This window comes from Podarcis bocagei, assembly GCF_964188305.1.
Source record: "Podarcis bocagei genome assembly, chromosome: 5".
Taxonomy (NCBI): domain Eukaryota; kingdom Metazoa; phylum Chordata; class Lepidosauria; order Squamata; family Lacertidae; genus Podarcis; species Podarcis bocagei.
Genome location: NC_138129.1, coordinates 15,270,588 through 15,291,098, shown reverse-complemented (window position 1 = coordinate 15,291,098; position 20,511 = coordinate 15,270,588). Strand labels below are relative to the sequence as shown.

Here is a 20,511-nt window from a genome sequence, read left to right as displayed (position 1 = left end):
TCTTGCGAGGCAAATCGAAAACGGAAAAACCTTTCGTCTAGCGAGTTTTTTGTCTTGCGAGGCATTCGTCTTGCGAGGTACCACTGTACTTAGTCCTGAAACTGCAGCTGGTGCAGAACACCATTGATTCCATATTACACCTCCGCTAAGGTAGTTGCATTCATTGCCAATAAGCAGTGAGTTCCACAGATCCCAGAGGTGTGCTTAGTGTGTCCTAGAAACCAGGCTTTTAGTATTGTAGCTTCAGCCCTCTAGAATCAGTTACCAGCTTAAATTAGACAAGTACCTACTGGTTTGTTTGTGACCCAATCATTTTATGGGATGTCAGTTGCACAATTCTATAAATCATTTTATTGCTCTTAACTTTATAATTCATTCTACTGTACAGCACTTTGGTAACGTTGGGTGGTGAAGCAGTTTATAAACCTGCATTAAACAGACACAAACACACACAGGGATGAAAGTGTCATCCATTAATTGTGTGTTTGAGAAGGGCGGTGTTAACTTACAGAGGCAACCATCACTTACACAAACAAACAAAACCTAAACTGAACAATTTAGAGTCCATGCTGCGCTTCTTCCCAGTTAAACATTTGATGATGCTCAGACCAGGTGCTTCTCAGCAAGTGATCAAAGCCCCTCCACTGGATCTTAGACTCGGAATCAAGGTTCCACTTTATCCACCGATTTGACCTTGATAGCAGCAAGCTGAGCACTTGCGCCTGCCCGCAGCTTCCACTGGTACCGAAAGAGCCTCCGCTCGCATTCCTTCTGCCCCCACAGGCGGGCCAGCATCACAGCATTTTGGCCATCATTGTCTTCATCGCTAATCTTGGCCCCGTAGCTAAGAAGCAGGTCAATGCAGTCGCAGTGGCCCGAGGTGACGGCAACGTGGAGGGCTGTTCTACCCAGCGGCGTTTTATATGCCAAATCAGCACCTGGAGAGGGGGAAGCACACAAAACAAGGGATCTAAGAGACCAGAGTTTACCATATCAAAAAATCTTTGTAAGACAATACAGTACAGTCATACTTCAGGTTACAGATGCTTCAGGTTGTGTTTCTTTAGGTTGCAGACCGCCAAAACCTGGAAGTATCAGAACGGATTACTTCCTGGTTTCGGCGGTCACGCATGCGCAGAAGCACTAAATTGCGCTTTGCACATGCGCAGAAGTGCTGAATTGCAACCCACGCATGCGCAGATGCGCAGACACAGGTTGCGAACGCTGCAAGTTGCAAATGTGCATCCCACATGGATCACGTTCGCAACCCAAGCTTCCACTGTAAACTCTTTAACCCTCTAATGCAGTGGTCTTCAACCAGTGTGCCATGGCACCCTGGGGTGCCTTGAATGATAGTCAGGGGTGCCGTGGGCAGCACTGGCCTCTGCCCCTCTTCCCTCCCCTCCCTCCTCTGATGCCCTCTTGCATCTCTGCCTCCCAAAGGCTTGTGTGGCTTTGTTGCAGCAGCCCCAGCTATGAGCTCCCCAGGCAAATGGTGCCTCAGGGGCTCGCCAGGGGGTGCTGGTTGCCAGGAGCTGAGGCAGCCTCAGAGTAAACAAGCAAGTGGGTGAGGGAGCCCAGCCAGAAAGTCCACCAGCCCTTGCTGTTGGGAACAGATGGAAAAGTGGGAGGCCGGGCAGGGAGACAGGCACATAGCTGTCAACCGTCCCTTATTTGGCGGGGAAATCCCTTATCCCAGCACCGTGTCCCGCTGCTATCCCTTACTGATGATGTCCCTTAAATTTCCCGGGTTTCATGCTCGCCCGGCTCAGGAGAGAAGCAGCGGCTCGGGGTCCTCTGCCGTGAGAGAGAGCGCGCGCTGGCGCCGTCGTCCTGCCACGAGGAGTTCCATCAGCCCTTCCCTGCCCAAGAGAGGGGGGGAGGGAGAGAGACTCTCGCCCACGCAGCCCGCAAGTCCGGAGGCGGCAGCGGTGGTGGCAGCTGAGGAGGCGGCCTGAGGGAGGAGGAAGAAGAGGGGATGGGGAGGGACGCAGAAGGGTGGCGCTTCAGCGGGTGCCACGGCGTCACAACCGCTTTATGCCAGATTAACAGCATCTGCCAATCCTACCAATATATGTAACTCTTTACAATAGCAAAATCCCTTATTTTGGCTGCTTATCCCTTATTTTCGAGGCTGCTGGTCCCTTATTTTCAAATCTGTAAGTTGACAGCTATGGACAGGCATCGTACTGGCCTTGCTTGTGCTTGCTGTGTGCAAGGCCTGCCTGGGAGCTGCGTGCCCGGTACCAAAGGGGAGCGCCAAAGGGGAGCGGCTGAGGAAACCCAGCCAGATGGGCGGGGTATAAATAAATTGTTGTTGTTGTTGTTATGCCATGCAGGCCTGGCAGTGACCACTGCTGCCATTGCTGCCTCCCAAGTTGTGTAAGGTGGAGGCTTCACATTCACCTCAGCTTCAGGATCTGACCTTCCAGTAAGCACTCAGGGCTGATTTCCTTCAGAATAGGTAAGTTTGATCTTCTTGCAGTCCATGGGACTCAAGAGCCAGTGTAGTGTAGTGGTTAAGAGCGGTAGTCTCGTAATCTGGGGAACCGGGTTCGCGTCTCCGCTCCTCCACATGCAGCTGCTGGGTGACCTTGGGCTAGTCACACTTCTTTGAAGTCTCTCAGCCCCACTCACCTCACAGAGTGTTTGTTGTGGGGGAGGAAGGGAAAGGAGAATGTTAGCCACTTTGAGACTCCTTAAAGGGAGTGAAAGGCGGGATATCAAATCCAAACTCCTCCTCCTCCTCCTCCTCTTCTTCTTCTTCTTCTTCTTCTTCTTCTTCTTCTTCTTCTTCTTCTTCTTCTTCTTCTTCCTGAGTCTCCTCCAGCACCATAATTCAAAAGCATCAATTCTTCAGCGATCAGCCTTCTTTATGGTCCAGCTCTCACTTCCATACATCACTACTGGGAAAACCATAGCTTTAACTATACGAACCTTTGTTGGCAAGGTGATGTCTCTGCTTTTTAAGATGCTGTCTAGGTTTGTCATTGCTTTTCTTCCAAGAAGCAGGAGTCATTTAATTTCGTGACTGCTGTCACCATCTGCAGTGATCATGGAGCCCAAGAAAGCAAAATATCTCACTGCCTCCATTTCTTCCCCTTCTATTTGCCAGGAGGTGATGGGACCAGTGGCCATGGTCTTAGTTTTTTTGATGTTGAGCTTCAGACCATATTTTGCACTCTCCTCTTTCACCCTCATTAAAAGGTTCTTTAATTCCTCCTCACATCAAGGTTGTGTCATCTGCATATCTGAGGTTGTTGATATTTCTTCCGGCAATCTTAATTCCTGCTTGGGATTCATCCAGCCCAGCCTTTCGCATGATGACTTCTGCATATACCGTATTTTTCGCACCATAGGACGCACTTTTTCCCTCCTAAAAAACAAGGGAAAATGTGTGTGTGTCCTATGGAGCGAATGCAGGGGGAAGGCAGGCGGGAAAAGCCCTCAAGAGCCGCACACAAGCTTCGTGCGCTCTTGCGGGCTTTTCTCCAGGAGGGAGAAGGGACTGACTGGCCGCATCAGTCCCTTCTCCCTCCTGGGGGAAAAGCCCCCAAGAGCGGCGCCCTCTTTAAAGGCTGTGCGGCTCCTGCAGGCTTTTCTACGAGGTGGGGGAATCCCCCCACCTCCCAGAAAAGCCAGGAGAAGCCGCGCAGCCCCTTTAAAGAGCGCGCGGCTTCTGCGGGAGGTGGGGGAAGCTGCAGCGGATTCCCTCCTCCCAGGCTCCCTTTGAAGCGGCAGTGTGGGAGGGGAGCAGCTTACACTCGTGTAAGCAGCTCCTCTCCCACTTTCCTGCTTCAAAGCAACTACGGAGGAGGGAAGGAAGGGGACCATGGATCCTCCGCTGCTAGAGGCTGCAGCGGATTCCCTCCTCCGTGATTGCTTTGAAGCAGGAAAGTGGGAGGGGAGCAGCTTACACTCGTGTAAGCAGCTCCTCTCCCACTTTCCTCCTTCAAAGCAACTACGAAGGAGGGAAGGAAGGGGACCATGGATCCTCTGCTGGCAAATGCAGCAGATTCCCTCCTCCTGGGCTCCCTTTGAAGCAGCAAAGTGGGAGGGGAGCAGCTTACACTTGTGTAAGAGGCTCCTCTCCTACTTTCCTGCTTCAAGGCAATCATGGAGGAGGGAAGGAAAGGGACCATGGATCCTCCACTGCTTGCAGCTGCAGCAGATTCCCTCCTCCTGGGCTCCCTTTGAAGCGGCAATGTGGGAGGGGAGCAGCTTACACTCATGTAAGCAGTTCCTCTCCCACTTTCCTGCTTTAAAGTGGAGGGAATCCACTGCAGTTGCGAGCAGAGGATCCATGGCTCCGCTTCCTTCCCTCAAAGCAGGGTGTGGGGGTGCAGGGGGGAAAGAGGGCAGGAAATAGATGCCGAGCAGGAAGACACAACCACACTTTGACCACTGAAAGTCCACCCCAGCCTCCCCAGATTTCCAGTGAGACGGCCAGGCTAATCTCGATGGCCATAAGTCAGGCTCAGCATTATTAACTGGACTTAGATAAGCCATGGTTTCCCTTCCTACCCTCCTCTGAGGCTCAATTTAAAGCAGCAAAGCGGACAGGAGCCGCCCACTTTGCTGCTTTAAATCGTTTAGTGCAACATTTGATTCAGAATATTTTTTTTCCATATTTTCCTCCTCTAAAAACTAGGTGCGCCCTATGGTCAGGTGCGCCCTATGGAGCGAAAAATACGGTAAGTTAAATAAGCAGGGGGACAATATACAGCCTTGCCGTACTCCTTTCCCAATTTTGAACCAATCAGTGTTCCATATCCAGTTCTAACTGTAGCTTCTTGTCCCACATAGCAATTTCTCAGGAGACAGATGAGATGATCAGGCACTCCCATTTCTTTAAGAACTTGCCATAGTTTGCTGTGGTCGACACAGTCAAAGGCTTTTGCATAGTCAATGAAGCAGAAGTAGATGTCTTTCTGGAACTCTCTAGCTTTCTCCATAATCCAGCGCATGTTTGCAATTTGGTCTCTGGTTCCTCTGCCCCTTCGAAATCCAGCTTGCACTTCTGGGAGTTCTCAGTCCACATACTGCTTAAGCCTGCCTTGTAGAATTTTAACCATAACCTTGCTAGTGTGTGAAATGACTGCAATTGTGTGATAGTTGGAGCATTCTTTGGTGGGAAAGCCATGTGTTATATGACAACCAGCTCACCATATCATTTTAGGCAAATTAACCTATTGGACTAATGCTTTGTGATCAAATTGTATGTAATAGTTTTCTTCTGACCACTAAGGATGACCAGCTGGGCTGAAACACATCTGGTCTTGGACAAATTTTGGTTATATTGGTCATATAATGGTTTTGATCAAGTTTCAGCTCAACAGACAAGTCCATTTGTTATTATACTATCTTTGTAATTTTATCCATTTTGTATATAAAAATTTTTTTATTGCGTTTCTTTCCATAGGTGAACACATTAGTTTAAACAGCAATATACAAGAAACATTTTCTATATATATGAAGAAAAACAGAGAAAAAAGAAAGAATCATTATAAAATTTTTCGACATCTTTTTGGACCTCCTCACATCCTCTCAGCATTGCATTCATCATTCTAACCAATTCAGCAATTTATTATCTTATTTCCCAACTTATTATACCTTTGTATTTATTATGTTACCAACTTCAAAAATTTGTAATTTAATTTTGACACTCTTAATAAACATAATATTTTGTTTCTAATTTGTCTCATTTTTTTTTCCCATCAATACTTACTTTATCATTTACTTAAAATAAATTGCAGAAGCATAACGTATCTTAATCGTGCGCAATCTTAACATTCAAACAACTTATAATGTTTTTGCAAATAGTCCTTGAATTTTTTCCAGTCCTCCTCCATTGTTTCTTCGCTCAGATCTCGAATTCTGCCAGTCATTTCTGCCAACTCCATGTAGTCCATCAGCTGCGTCTGCCAGTCCTCCAGTGTGGGTAAATCTGATGTCTTCCAGAACTTTGCGATAAGAATCCTAGCTGCTGTGGTTGCATACATAAACAAGGTTCTATCCTTCTTTGGCACCTTCCGGTCCACCATGCCCAGAAGAAAGGCCTCTGGTTTCTTAGAAAAGGTATATCTGAATACCTTTTTCAGCTCATTATGTATCATTTCCCAAAAGGCCTTTACTTTCGGGCAGGTCCACCAGAGGTGAAAGAATGTCCCTTCTGCCTCCTTGCATTTCCAACACTTATTATCAGAAAGATGGTATATTTTAGCCAACTTGACTGGGGTCATGTACCACCGGTATACCATTTTCATAATGTTCTCTTTCAAGGCACTACATGCCGTAAATTTCATACCGGTGTTCCATAACCTTTCCCAGTCCTCAGACATAATGTTGTGTCCTACATCCTGTGCCCATTTAATCATAGCAGATTTAACTGTCTCATCCTGTGTGTTCCATTTAAGCAGCAAGTCATACATCCTCGAAAATACCTTAGTCTTTGGTTCTAGTAACTCCGTCTCCAGTTTCGATTTCTCCACCTGGAAACCCACTTTTTTGTCCATTTTGAATACCTCTTGAATTTGAGCATAATGTAACCAATCTCGCACCTTACCTTTTAATTTGTCCTGGCTTTGGAGCTTCCAGTTGTCTCCAACTCTTTCAATCAGTTCCCAATATTTTGGCCAGTAGGCCTCCATATTGGGCTTTTTTTTAGAAATCTTGGCTTCCACAGGTGATAACCACCTCGGGGTCTTGCTTTCTAATAAGTCCTTGTACTTCATCCAGACGGCAAAAATTGATTTTCTGACAATATGGTTTTTGAACAATTTATGAACCTTCGCCTTGTCATACCACAAGTATGCATGCCAACCATACACATTATCAAACCCTTCCAGATCTAGGACATCGGTGTTTTCCAACAGGAACCAATCCTTCAACCAGCAGAAGGCTGCAGCTTCATAGTACAACCTTAGGTCCGGCAGGGCAAACCCCCCTCTTTCTTTTGAGTCGGTTAGTATTTTAAATTTTATTCGGGGCTTTTTGCCCTGCCAGACAAACTTAGAAATATCCTTCTGCCACTTTCCAAAACATTCCATTCTGTCCACGACCTGAAGGGTCTGAAATAAGAATAGCATTTTAGGCAAAACACACATCTTTATAGCTGCGATTCGGCCTGACAAGGTAAGTTTCAATCTTGACCAAATATCCAAGTCTTTTTTAATTTCCAACCAACATTTTTCATAGTTATCTTTAAAAAGGTTTAAATTTTTAGTGGACAAGTATACCCCCAGGTATTTCACTTTTTTAACCACACTTAGCTCTGTCTCTTTCTGATACCCCTCTATCTCTGTAGGTGTCAAATTTTTAACCAAAACCTTAGTTTTTTGTTTGTTTAACTTAAATCCCGCCACCCGACCAAACTCCAAAATAAGTTCCAAAACTCTTTTTGTGCTAGATACTGGCTCCTGTACTGTCAAGACTAGGTCATCTGCAAAGGCTTTCAGTTTGTATTGTTTCGCTCCGACCTCTATACCTTGCACCAGCTGGTCCTCCCTAATCATATTCAGCAATACCTCCAGAACAGAAATAAATAGCAGAGGGGATAAAGGGCACCCCTGTCGTGTCCCTTTTTCAATTAGAAGTTCATCCGACACCACATTGTTCACTATCAACTTGGCTTTTTGCTCTGAATAAATTGCTTCTAGTCCATTTTCAAACCCCCGTCCCACTCCCATCCCCTTCAAGTTTTTCTTCATAAACAACCAAGAAATGTTGTCAAATGCTTTCTCCGCATCAATAAAGATTAAAGCAGCCCTTGTGTTTCTAATTCGCAACAGCTCCAATATATCAATAATATTCCTGGTATTATCAGACATGTGTCTACCAGGGAGAAAGCCTGCTTGGTCCTTGTGAATTACTTCATTTAATACGTTTTTAAGTCTACTTGCTAAAATGTCTGCAAATAATTTGTAATCCACATTCAGGAGTGAGATGGGACGGTAGTTCTTAAGCTGAGTCTTTTCCTTCTCTGACTTAGGAATCAATGTGATGAATGCTTCTTTCCACGTTTCCGGTGCCCTTCTCCCCTCCATAATCTGGTTGCAAACCTCCAACAACGGTTGTGTCAAACAATCCTTCAGAGTCTTATAATATTTGGAGGTGAGACCATCTGGGCCTGGAGATTTGCCAAGTTGCATATTTTGGATGGCACCTTCAATTTCCTGTTGAGTTATTTTACTGTTGAGCATTGATCTTTTATCTTGACTTATTTTGGATAGTCCATTTGTCCTCAAGAATTGGTCTATTTCCGATTCTTTCTGAGGCCCCTGTGCATAAAGTTCTTTGAAATATCTGTGGAAGCATTTTCTTATTTCTTCTGGTTTCTGAACTATTTTTCCTTGAATCTCCAAATTTGTAACCGTGTTTAGCTTTTGTCTTTTTTTCAATTGCCAAGCTAGCAACTTTCCACATTTATTTGCTGATTCAAACGATCTCTGCTTCATTTGTTTGATTTTCCACTCAATCTCTTGATTAATCAATTTCGAATATTGTGCTTGATGGAATTTGATCTCTCTTAGCACCTCTTTTGACTTCGGATTAGTTCTCAGCTTTTTCTCTCCTTCACTTATTTTCTCTAGAATTTTTTCCTTTTTTCCATTCCAAAATTTTCTCTTTATTGTATTCTGTTGTATCAGAAATCCTCTCATTACAGCTTTGCTTGCATCCCAGATTATTCTTTTCTCCACCGTAGTATTCAAATTTATTTCAAAATAGTCCTTTAGCGTTTTTTGGGCCTTCTTAACGATCTCTTGATCTCTTAGCAAGGTGTCATTCATTCTCCATCTGAAGGATCCAGTTGGGAAAAGTCTCAATTCCATTTTTAAGGCATTATGGTCGGAGCAGGTTTTTGGGCAGATTTCCACTTTTCTCGTTTTCGGGGCCAGTCCTCTAGATATCCAAATTTGGTCGATTCGTGTCCATGACAAGTGGGCCTCAGAAAAGAAGGTTCCTTCTTTACCCAAGGGGTTCCTTGTCCTCCAAATGTCAATCAAGTCCATATTGTCTGTCATTTCAAAAAAGGTTTTAGGGAGTCTGCCGTCTGTTGTTAAATTTTGATTTTGGGATTTGTCCATATTTGTAGACACCACCCCATTCATATCTCCCATCACGATAATATTAGAATAGTCCAGATAGTCCATCATTGTCTCATGCAGCTTCTTATAAAATTCTGATTTTCCATCATTTGGCGCATAAACTCCTAATATCAAAATCTTTTCCCCTTGTGTTTGGATTTCAATTGCGAGAATTCTTCCATGATCATCTTTAAATAAGAATTTTGGTGACAGGTTCTCCTTTGCATAAATTACAACACCTCTTTTTTTGACTTTGTCTGATGAAATAAATTCTTGGCCAAGTCTTTTATTAATTAGTACTTTCCTGTGGAGCCTAGTCACATGTGTTTCTTGAAGGCATATTACATCCAATTGTTCTTTTTTCAAAATATGGAATATCCTCCTTCTTTTTTCCGGAGAATTCCCGCCATTTATGTTCCAGCTAAGTAGCTGCAGAGACATCCTGTTCTATTTTAAACGTTCTTAAGATGGGGTGCCTTCCTTTTGCTCAGATCCCGAGGGTGCAGGCGTTGGCCCGCTTTCAGGCAATATTGGTGCTGGTACAGCTGGAAGCCAGTCCACTCCTTTTTGGAGATCTTCTCCGTGGTCGTGAAGGAACTTTTGGTTATCTTCAGGTGTTCTAATTTTAACCTTCCTTTCTTTGTAGGTGAAAGATAATCCTTGTGGAAACTCCCACCTGTAGGGAATTGCATTGTATCTCAGCAATTTTGCTAGTTCTGAATAGGTGGCTCTAAGATCCAACAGCTGTCTCGGGATATCTCTATAGATTTCCACCCTTTTGTCTTGTATTTCAATTGCTTTTTTGAAATGGAGACCTAGGATCTTATCCCTCTCTTCCTTTGATCTTAAAATTATCAGACAGTCTCTAGATCTATCTTTCTTTACCACTCTTCCCAGTCTATATGCCGAAACAATCTTAAAATCTGTGTCTTCCTTTAAACCCCAGAACTTCGAAAATTCCTGTGTTAAGTATCCAATCAAATCTCCTTGCTCTAGTTCCGGGATGCCTCTCAATTTGATGTTACTCTCGCGATTTTTCAGTTCCACCATTGACAGATAGACTTGTTGTTCACCCACCTGTTTGTGCAGGGGCTTGACTTCTCCTTTTATTTCTTCCACTTCTTTTTGTAGAGCTCCCACTTTCTGGATTGCTTCTCCAGCCAATTCCCGATTTTCCGCTGTTGCTCCTTGCAAATTCTCTATGGCTTGCGTGTGCTGGGAAACTTGATCAGTCAATTTTTGAATCGAGGAAGTTGCTTTATCTATCTTCAAAGACTGGTCGTCCACCTTCTGGTTTAAACTTGATAGTTGCTCCAATATTTGTTTAAATAGTGTATCTGACCCACCTGCTGCCATATCTTCCTCAGTGGACTTCTCAGTTGTTTCCCCTTGTTCCCTTTGGGTCACCAGTACAGCTGGAACCGACGATCGGCGTCCTTGGGTCAATGTTGTTTGTACAAGTTGTGCTGGTTTCCTTTCCTTTTCTTTCTCCTTGGCCTCTTTAGATTCCTTAGCTTTAGATGCTCTTGTTCTCCCTGCACCACTCATTACACATCTGTCAGTGTTCAAGGTCAAATTGTCTATTGTTCCATGAGAAAGACAAATTCAATTATAAACAACCGGTAAAGTGGAATTCAAAACAAAAATCAGTTCCCAGGATTTTATAATCCGAAAGCCCTGTAGGGGGAGTGCCACCAAGTTTCAAAGACAAAGAAGGAAGTAGTCCGCCATTAAAGTTCCAAATTTTTTCGACTCAGTAAGTTCAATATCCAACAGTCCCTTCAAAGATTCAAAATTCCCCAGAGCACCTTTTAAAGTTCAACAAAGTTTCACAAGGGGTGCTTGCAACAATATCACATCCAAACTTTCCTGCTCAAATGTATCAGTTATGCTCCAACAAAGTTTTTACAAAATTTGCAACTGTTTCCGCAGTTTAGCACAGTCTCTTTCTCCGGCAGCCCGACGATCTGGCTCTTTAAAAATCACCCCAAAGGGAGGGGAAGGTAGGAGGAGAACCCCCGTTACTCATTCTTATAATCAAAGTCCCTTTCCACCTTCAGTTCAGCAGGAAAAAGAGCAGGTTTAATAGCACGAGAAAGTTAAAGCTTCCCAAAGTCCCGTTTCAAGCGCTTCCGCTTTTTAAAGCTTTGCTTTGATCTTGTCAGCAATGTCGGAAGACGGACTTCCCTTTTATCGTCTCCCGCTTTCAGCCAAATTTACCGAATTCTTTGCCAAATTTTAGTCCCCTTTACTCACGGGTATGTTACTTGCAGTTTGGTGTTGATTTTAGGAAGAAGGATCAGCGCTCATCTGTAACAGCCGCGCGGCTTCACTTCCGCGGAAAGAGCGATGAACTCACAGCACCGCTACCCCTCCTTCACTCCGGGTCTCCTTACGGGGTCCCTTCTGTGTTTTCGGAGCAGCTTCTGGTGCCCGCCGAGTCCCACGGCCACGGGCTCACTCTACCCGTGGTTTATCTTGATGGGTCGTCGCTATGCCGCAGCGAACGACCCTTTTCCGCGGAGCCCCTCTTCAGAGCTCGAAGAGGACCGCCATTACAGTTTCGCGCCGCCCCCGGAAGTGTAATTTTATCCATTTTGACCCTGGTTTTTACATTGGACTGAAACTGTGTTTCACTTTCCTACAATATTTGGAAGCAATTGACTTATTTATTCCTAACCACCTTAAACTTTGAGACTTGCAATATTGAAAACATCAGCCTTAGACAGCTAGAAGGGCCCCTTCTGAATATAGGGATGCTACCATTTTGAATCAGGAAATCCACTGCATCCAAACGACCCCTGCGCGCATTGATAAATAAAGCCACAAAGGTTCGGTGTGCTAACCATTCGCTCCTCTCTTCTGGTCCCAGGGATGTGGAATAGGCCGTGGCAAATGCGGAAGACATTGAACCTCCTGCAACAACAATCTGGCAATGGAAGACACAAAACAAGTATTGACTCATTATTTAAACAGACTTGGAGGAAACCTATTGCACGCTGTGAGCGAATCCCAAGCTGTTGGAAAGGCAGTAGAAGATGGGCAATATTTTCCCTGTTTATCTAGTCAGCGGGTTTGCGGCATCGCCTTCCATTTGGCTTCTGGACTTCTCTGCCAGACTTGTCATTATGTGAGGATTGAATCATTGTGGGAAGGGCAATGCAGAAAATAAGCCAATATGCTGGAAATGTTAGGGTTGCCATATGTCCCCTTTTCCCAGGACACATCCTTTCTCTCATGGGTATGTAAAATGAGAGTCATCATAGCGATCCATAGTTCAAAGTAGAAGTTTGCAAATGTGCCCTCTTTTTTCGCTCTTCAGAATATGGCAACCCTAATATCCTTCCCAAATGCATGCAGATTAGCAGACAAAGGCTGTTCAATACAGGCTTCCTCAACCTCAGCCCTCCAGATGTTTTTGAGACTACAATTCCCAGCATCCCTGACCACTGGTCCTGCTAGCTAGGGATCATGGGAGTTGTAGGCCAAAAACATCTGGAGGGCTGAGGTTGAGGAAGCCTGATTTAATGTGAATGTGAAGGTTGGATGGTTTCAGGGAGACAGAGATATTGTTAGGGTACGGTATTTATTCATTCAGAGCCCAAATTTCCCAGGGCAGATTATATAGAGAATTCAAATTATTATTATTATTATTATTATTATTATTATTATTATTATTATTATTATTATTATTACTATATACTGCACCCATCTTGCTGGGTTTCCCCAGCCACTCTGGGTTGCTCCCAACAGGATTAATGATAATAATAATAATGATGATGATGATGATGATGATGATAAAGCGATAAAACAACAGACATTTAAAACTACCCTAAACAGGCCTGCCTTCAGATGTCTTCTAAAAGTCAGATAGCTGTTTATTTCCTTGACATCAGATGGGAGGGTGTTCCAGAGGGTGGGCGCCACTACCAAGAAGGCCCTCTGCCTCTAACCTCACTTCTTCCAGTGAGAGAACAGCCAGAAGGCCCTCGGAGCTGGACCTCAGTGTCCGGGCTGAACGATGGGGGTGGAGACGCTCCTTTAGGTATATTGGGCCAAGGCCATTTAGGGCTTTAAAGGTCAGCATCAACACTTTGAATTGTGCTCGGAAACGTACTGGGAGCCAATGAAGATCTTTCAAGACTGATGTTATATGGTCTCGGCGGCCACTCCCAAACTGGGATTGAACTCAGTTATCTCATTCTTTTTTGGCGTTTCCTCCCAGCAGTGATGTACTGGGCTAGGGGTGAAGCTCCTTTGCTTGTTTCACAGCAAGGATAATGATGTCACTGCCCAGGGTGCTGTTTGCCAATCCCTCTGCAGGCCAAAGAAGTTTGTCTCAGAAGGCAATTCATCCAATAAAGCTTAAGAGTAGGAGAGACAGACAACATAAACCAGGCATGGCTAAGGGTTAAACTGCAACCCTTGTTCTGAAACATTTCAATATCCTTTTATTTACTATGGCAACTGAGCAGTGAGCAAGCCTTCAAGTCCAAACAGAACCACTCCATCAGCGCTCAGTCAGTAGAGCAGGACGCTCTTAATCTCAGGGTCAGGGGTTCCAGCAGCCATGTTAGGAAGAAGGTTCCTGCTTGCAGGGGGTCGGACTAGATGACCCTCGTGGTCCCTTCCAACTCTACAATTCTATGATTCTATGTTAAGCAACTTGTGAGGGGGTAGGGGGAAAGCAGCCTGGCTATTGATGCCGTAAGTAAATATATATATATATATTTTCCCTATATATGTTGGGGAACTGTGTACGTGCAGCTACTCACACAGAGTCAATTAAGGTTTGGCAGACAGCCAGAAGGCAATCTGAAGGAGTAAGTCTGCCTGGTGATAAGAGAGACATGGAGACCGCACCCTGATTGGTCAAGCTCTCTCAAGGGAGTGATAATTAATGGGCTACTAACTGGAATGTGCTAGTTCAGGAGGTCAGTGTTCAGAGTTTGGAGTTTAGAGTTCTGTGTCAGTGTAGGAGTTGTGAGTTTTATCAGAGAGAGCTAGCAAAGAGATCCATGTTCTGTTCCTGTAAATAGTCCACTGTATATAATAAACACCTAACTATAAGTTCCTGGTTCCTGCTTCGTCTATCCTGTCTGCAGCCAAGTTGCCAATTGCTTCCGTGGATTCTGCGTGTACTCTGCTAGGTCTGGCTAAGGTCCTACAGCTAGTCAGAAAGTTGTGAAAGACCAAATAGGTTTTGCCAATAATATAGTCTCAGCAGGGGTCAACAATGACGGGCCGCTGCACTCATCAAGATGGGGATGGGCAGCGGTGAGGTTGGGGAGCTACAGGTTGGCAATGGAGAAGGGCCTTCTCTGCAGTGGCTCCCTGTTTGTGGAATGCTCTCCCTAAGCAGCTTCAGCTGGCGCCTTCATTATACATCTTTAGGTGCCAGGCAAAAACGTTCCTTTTCAACCAGGCCTTTGGCTGACTAAACCAGACACCCTTTTAAATGTGTTTTTAGGGGGGTTAAGGGGTTATTGGTTTGATATTGTTCCTGTTTTATCAGACATGGCAACATATTAAGCTAAAGCAAGTTAGGTAAAGGTAAAGGTACCCCTGCCCGTACAGGCCAGTTGTGTCCGACTCTAGGGTTGTGCGCCCATCTCACTTAAGAGGCCGGGGGCCAGCGCTGTCTGGAGACACTTCCGGGTCACGTGGGCAGCGTGATGAAGCTGCTCTGGCGAGCCAGCACCAGAGCAGCACACGGAAACGCCGTTAACCAGTGCCAATTTTAACTTCACGCAGTAAGCAAAATGGTGACCCTGAAGATTCTCTCTCTTATGCATCGAATAATAATAATGCCTTTATTGTCATTGTACAACCTGTGAAAAAAGAGTGAGTAAAGGAAGTTATAGAAATGCCACTACCCTTTAAGGAAAGGAGCCAAACTGGTGCTGCCTGATACAAACAAGCACCAAGGTAGTATCTTTAGATTATGTGGCTGCTTTTAATATCTCAAGCAACTAGTTGCTTTAACAAGGCGCCAGAAGTATTAAGCTCCCTCTGTTTCTGCTAAGCACCTTGTGATTTTGAGAACTTGTGCTGTATTCAAGGTGTACTTTGGTACTGGGCAGAGGATGTATGTCAAAAATGCACATATATCCTCTGACTTTTTATGACATGGTAAAACATTTGTGCAAAAAGAGAAACTGAGAATGAAACAACAGCAGTGTGCGACATGGGGACAACGTTAACATTCCCTCTCCTACTATGGAAACATTGATTTCCTCAACAGAAAGGCACGCTCACAAATCACCCGCTGCAGTTTCTGTAGAAGGAATTCCCCCCCCCTTTAGAAAAGAAAAGAAAACCAACCTTTTTGTTGTTTCCTGTCACAGCTGCAGTCACCAATTGCCCCCAGGAGTCTTCTGGCCAAATTCGCATGGTGATGGTTCCTCCAGGAATAATGTCATTATCCTTGAACATAGAGTGGTCACTGAGATCCACTGCGGGAGGAGATTATTCAAAAAACTTCAGAAGGTTGCAAGGCAAAAGATGATGATAGAGATGTGGAAAGGAGGGTTGGAAGACCAAGATCAATTTGCGGGGCGGAAAGGGAGAAAACATCAGTCCATTTGAAGGTCTCAGGGTGACTTGTAAGGCACTGACATTTAGAATCATAGAATCATAGAATCATAGAGTTGGAAGAGACCACAAGGGCCATCGAGTCCAACCCCCTGCCAAGCAGGAAACACCATCAGAGCACTCCTGACATATGGTTGTCAAGCCTCTGCTTAAAGACCTCCAAAGCAGGAGACTCCACCACACTCCTTGGCAGCAAATTCCACTGTCGAACAGCTCTTACTGTCAGGAAGTTCTTCCTAATGTTTAGGTGGAATCTTCTTTCTTGTAGTTTGGATCCATTGCTCCGTGTCCGCTTCTCTGGAGCAGCAGAAAACAACCTTTCTCCCTCCTCTATGTGACATCCTTTTATATATTTGAACATGGCTGTCATATCACCCCTTAACCTCCTCTTCTCCAGGCTAAACATGCCCAGCTCCCTTAGCCGTTCATCATAAGGCATCGTTTTACTGGTAACAGCTGCATTTTAGGGCGTGAATTTATGGTTTCTCCCTAGTCCCTACCCTTAACACACAAGAATAATTTCCTGTAATATGCACAGGGATCACCTGTGCCTCCACAAAGCAGCCATTTACAAGCCAGCCCTGAATTTTGAGCCATCTATACACAGCCCAGGGTAAACTGGGTATCTCGTAGAAAGGCAATTAATTGTCATCATCGTGTTTTGTTTTGTTTTAATCAAAACATTGAAGCAACCAAGAAGAGAAAACAAAGAAGGCTGTCGCCAGTGTGGTGCACTTAAGTGCCAGATGTGGATCTGAGAGACCAGGGTTCAAATCATAGAATTGTAGGGTTGGAAAGGACCCTGAGAGTCCAAACCCCTTGCAATGCAGAAATATGCAACTGTCCCATACAGGGATTCAACCGGCAACCTTGGCATTATCATCAGCACATCAGCTCTAACCAACTGTCATGCAACTAATTGAGGGGTGTTGGGTCAGTCATTGCCTATAGGTCTACCTTATCTCACAGGATTGGTTTTGTATGGGTAAAGTGCGGGGGCAGGGATAGCGGGAACAATATACACCATCATGGGATTATTGGCGGAAAGGTTATAATTTATTTTTAAAATGGATTTTTAAAGCTAGAATTCTGGCCAAACTTTAAAGCAGTTCACGACAAGAGTCTCTGCAGAAACAGCCAAACCGTTTTGATTGTTCTAGATTCTGATCACATTCTTTCAACGCTGTCTTCAAACCCATATGGTCTAGGATTTGTGATGATTGCTTAATGGCAGCAGAGATGACCAGCATGAAAATTCTGTCTCTTGCACCATAATCTCCTTCTTCTCATGATCATTTGTTTCTTGGTCAAATAATGACTTGCTTAGTAAACAAACCCACCCATGTACAGTTAAGCTATCTCAAAATGATAGATTTAGGGAGGTAGAACTGCAAATGTTGTATTGGCTCAACTGCAAAACAAATTGGATCAACTGCTAAACAGTCTACAAATTCACGTAACGTATTTTATAACAATTATTAAAAGCAAACAGCTAATGATGACTCCTAAAGCAACTAAACATAAAGAATTTCATTTATGACAACCAATATTCCTATATGAAAAAGACTTCACTGCTTCTCAGCTCCCTTTGCCAAACATTACGGAACAATATAGTGTGACAGAATTGCCGCCTGCAAGATGAAAAGAAGCTAGAAACCGACACTAAAGGTTATTAATTCAGGTTCCTTGAGGCTGAAAAAATACACTTCAAAGTTTGTGGGCAGTGCCTGCACAAATCTTAGAAGCCAGAAAGGGGCAACTGAATAAAATTTTCAGTGATTAAGGATAGGGCCTCGGTGTCTTTGCCCCTCTCAAAACTAGAAGATCCAGAATTATACAAAAGAGTAAAAAGTAGGGAATTGTGCTAAATGAAATATGTATATTGGTGTAATTAATACAATTCAGCTTTCCTTAGCACAAAATCTGGATTGCTTGTGTCCAGAATGGCATTTAAATCATAGAATACAGCCCAGGCTGTAGATGCCTCTGTGACATATAGAATCATATAGTCATGAATGTTACAATACGTGAAGCTGGCAATAAACAGGTAACCATCAATACAAAGTCACCCTTTTTGGTAGACAGCTCTTGAAACTACAGTGGTACCTCGGGTTAAGTACTTAATTCGTTCAGGAGGTCCATTCTTAACCTGAAACTGTTCTTAACCTGAAGCACCACTTTAGCTAATGGGGCCTCCTGCTGCTGCCGCGCTGCCAGAGCATGATTTCTGTTCTTATCCTGAAGCAAAGTTCTTAACCTGAGGTAATATTTCTGGGTTAGCCGAGTCTGTAACCTGAAGCGTATGTAACCCGAGGTACCACTGTATCCAGTTTGGGATGTCGACTCCCAGCTTAGCTGGTCTAACTCTGAAAGGTGGATTCTTTTCCCATAACACTTTTGCTGATTGTAGAAAATGGACCTCACCTCTATCCAGGTAGTGGAGGCGTTGGAAATTCACAGGGATCCCGACTAAGAGCTCCAGACGGTTCTTCAGATTGCTTATGGTTAAGTCGCGGTGACACTCGGGCACCGTATAGACCTCATCAGCCTCCACCAGATGCAACTTGATGTTAAAATATCGGATCAGGGGAGATTGAAAGTCCCCTGGACGTAATGACCTATGCCGTGACAAGATGCCGCCGCGAGAAGCCCCCACTCTGAGCGAGGAAGTGGTCACTGGCTTTTTTTTCTTGGCCTGCATTCTTTGAACCACTCATCAGATTGTTGCTATCTGAACCTCTAGGACATCAAAGCAATGATGTCATGACACAGGACAATGCACGGCTGGCAGATCATCAGGGCACAGCCAGTGTGATGTCATGTTGCAGCTAGGACACACCTTTGGCAACTTGCAATTGGAACTCCCGGCAGATAACAGACACTTAAATCTCCTTTCCTTCACTATGTATCCCCCACTGCTGGGAGACATAAGATATTAGGTGTCAGGGACCGTGCTGAGGAGGGCTGCACAGATGAGGAATGGCGGGAGCAGCCCCCTCCCCCGATCAGGATCCTGAATCTTCCCAGGAGCAGTGGGAAATATAGATTTGGAACAGTGGTTCGCAGAGGGACATAGTTCAGAAGACAAAAGTTGGGAAGAACTGGGTGGTGGACAGCTAGGAGAACTGGGAGAAAGAGAGTAAACAGATTCTCTCTCGCTGGAGAGCCTACATCCGCCCAGCCCAAGATGAGCCAATAAGGTGGCAGCACAGAAAGCAAAGTGGTTGCGAGATCAGGTTGCAAGACGAGGAAGTGACGAGGGTGACGGGGGGGGGGAGTAGGTGTAAACCTTAATTAGGAGACCTCTACTCCGAAAATGGACTCTCTGTTCTTTTGCTGTGATCATTAAAATTTCTTTAAATGGTAAGAGACTATTTTTGCTTTGTTCTGCTTATCCACGGCCAAAGGGAGAGAGGAAGACGTTTCCCCGAAGCCTGACATTATGGGGTGCCTGAGATATTTTGAAGGTAGCCCTATTAAATTGCTTAGAAGGGTTCGCTATGTTATGGTGCAAGTCAAGTCAACAAAAGAAAGAGAAGTTTGGGAAAACAGTCATTGGATTTATTGAGATAAATATGAATAAAAAGTTACATAGATTCTATGTTTTGACAAAATCAGCGGCACTTCCAGAGTGTCTTCATCTATTCTGGGTCCTAAACATCACCTTTTACAGACATACAACTGCCACTTGGGCAGGATTCCAGGAGGCGCCAAATTTATAACCACATACAGCAGATAACAGCAGGTTTCATTTTGAGGCAAAATGGCTAGCGTGCTTTGGATTACAATATTTCAGTATTGCACCACTTATATTTTTCGCATCCCTTATCTAAAAGCAAAATCCTTGCAACTTTTGTGCGAGAGGGATGGCAACTTTTGCTCCTTGTGAGGTCCACCAAATTTCTTTTTACATAATTTAAAACAGAGTGAATGAATATGTTACTCCACAGCATATGTCCATCTGCCCAGAGAGTGATCTATAAGGTGCTGTCATCATGCACAAATTACATTGGGGAGCAAGTCAAGAACCGTTGCTGCCCCCTTTTCAGTCATTTCAGTTGTTTATGCAGAAGCGACAAACAAGCCACTGTGAAATGAATGGAGGTTGTGACAGTGAAGTTCTTTGCTACTCTCACCTATTGCCAATAAGAAATGGAATGCAAAACACACAAAATCGGAAGGGGGGGGAGGGTTTTAATGTTGGAAAGGTGAGGTGAGAGAGGGAAAAGTCGAAAATAACTGCCCAGAATTCTCTCTCCTCAAGTGCATGCAACTCTAGATTTTTAAACACCATTAAAAAAAACAATTTAAGAACAAAAATCCCATTTTAAAAATGGTCAAAACTCCTGGATTTAGAAAAAAGGTGCTATTTTTTAATGAAAATTTTGATTTGTTGCTTCTGCAAAATTAAGTTCAACAGCTTACTCATGCATAAGTGAAACTAACTAAACAATACCTTCATGAAAACTACTCCAACTTTCTAAAGACACATGGATACTTAGGTTATTTAGTTAGGCTAGTGTAGCAAAGGGTACCTATCAATCTAAATCTAACAACATGGCAGCCCAAACTGGATTATTTTAATGTCCAAACAGCAGACCATATACAATTCTTTTCAAACATTTCTATATACATTTAAAAAAAGATGATCAGTGCTGAAAAAAATTTAACGACCTGTTATGGTCAACAAAACTAAAAACTGGTTAGAACAATTTTAGAAAAATCTGAACTGTTAAAAAATACTTGTATGTTAGCATTAGAAAAAGATATTAAAACTACAAAAAAAACTGACATTTTGCTGAAAAACTGCAGTCATAAAAATCATTTGCAT

At 44.0% G+C, this 20,511-nt stretch overlaps 1 protein-coding gene across 1 annotated transcript; it reads right to left on the bottom strand.

Annotated features, from left to right (window-relative positions):
* Positions 1-328: 328 nt before the first annotated feature.
* On the bottom strand, positions 329-18,982 carry ANKRD60 (ankyrin repeat domain 60). Its single transcript, XM_081196675.1, has 4 exons — positions 18,105-18,982; positions 15,411-15,541; positions 11,850-12,015; positions 329-938 (listed from the first exon to the last, which is right to left on the bottom strand). The coding sequence occupies exons 1-4, from the start codon at positions 18,379-18,381 to the stop codon at positions 664-666; spliced, it is 849 nt and encodes a 282-aa protein (XP_081052801.1). The 5' UTR covers positions 18,382-18,982; the 3' UTR covers positions 329-663.
* Positions 18,983-20,511: the final 1,529 nt, after the last annotated feature.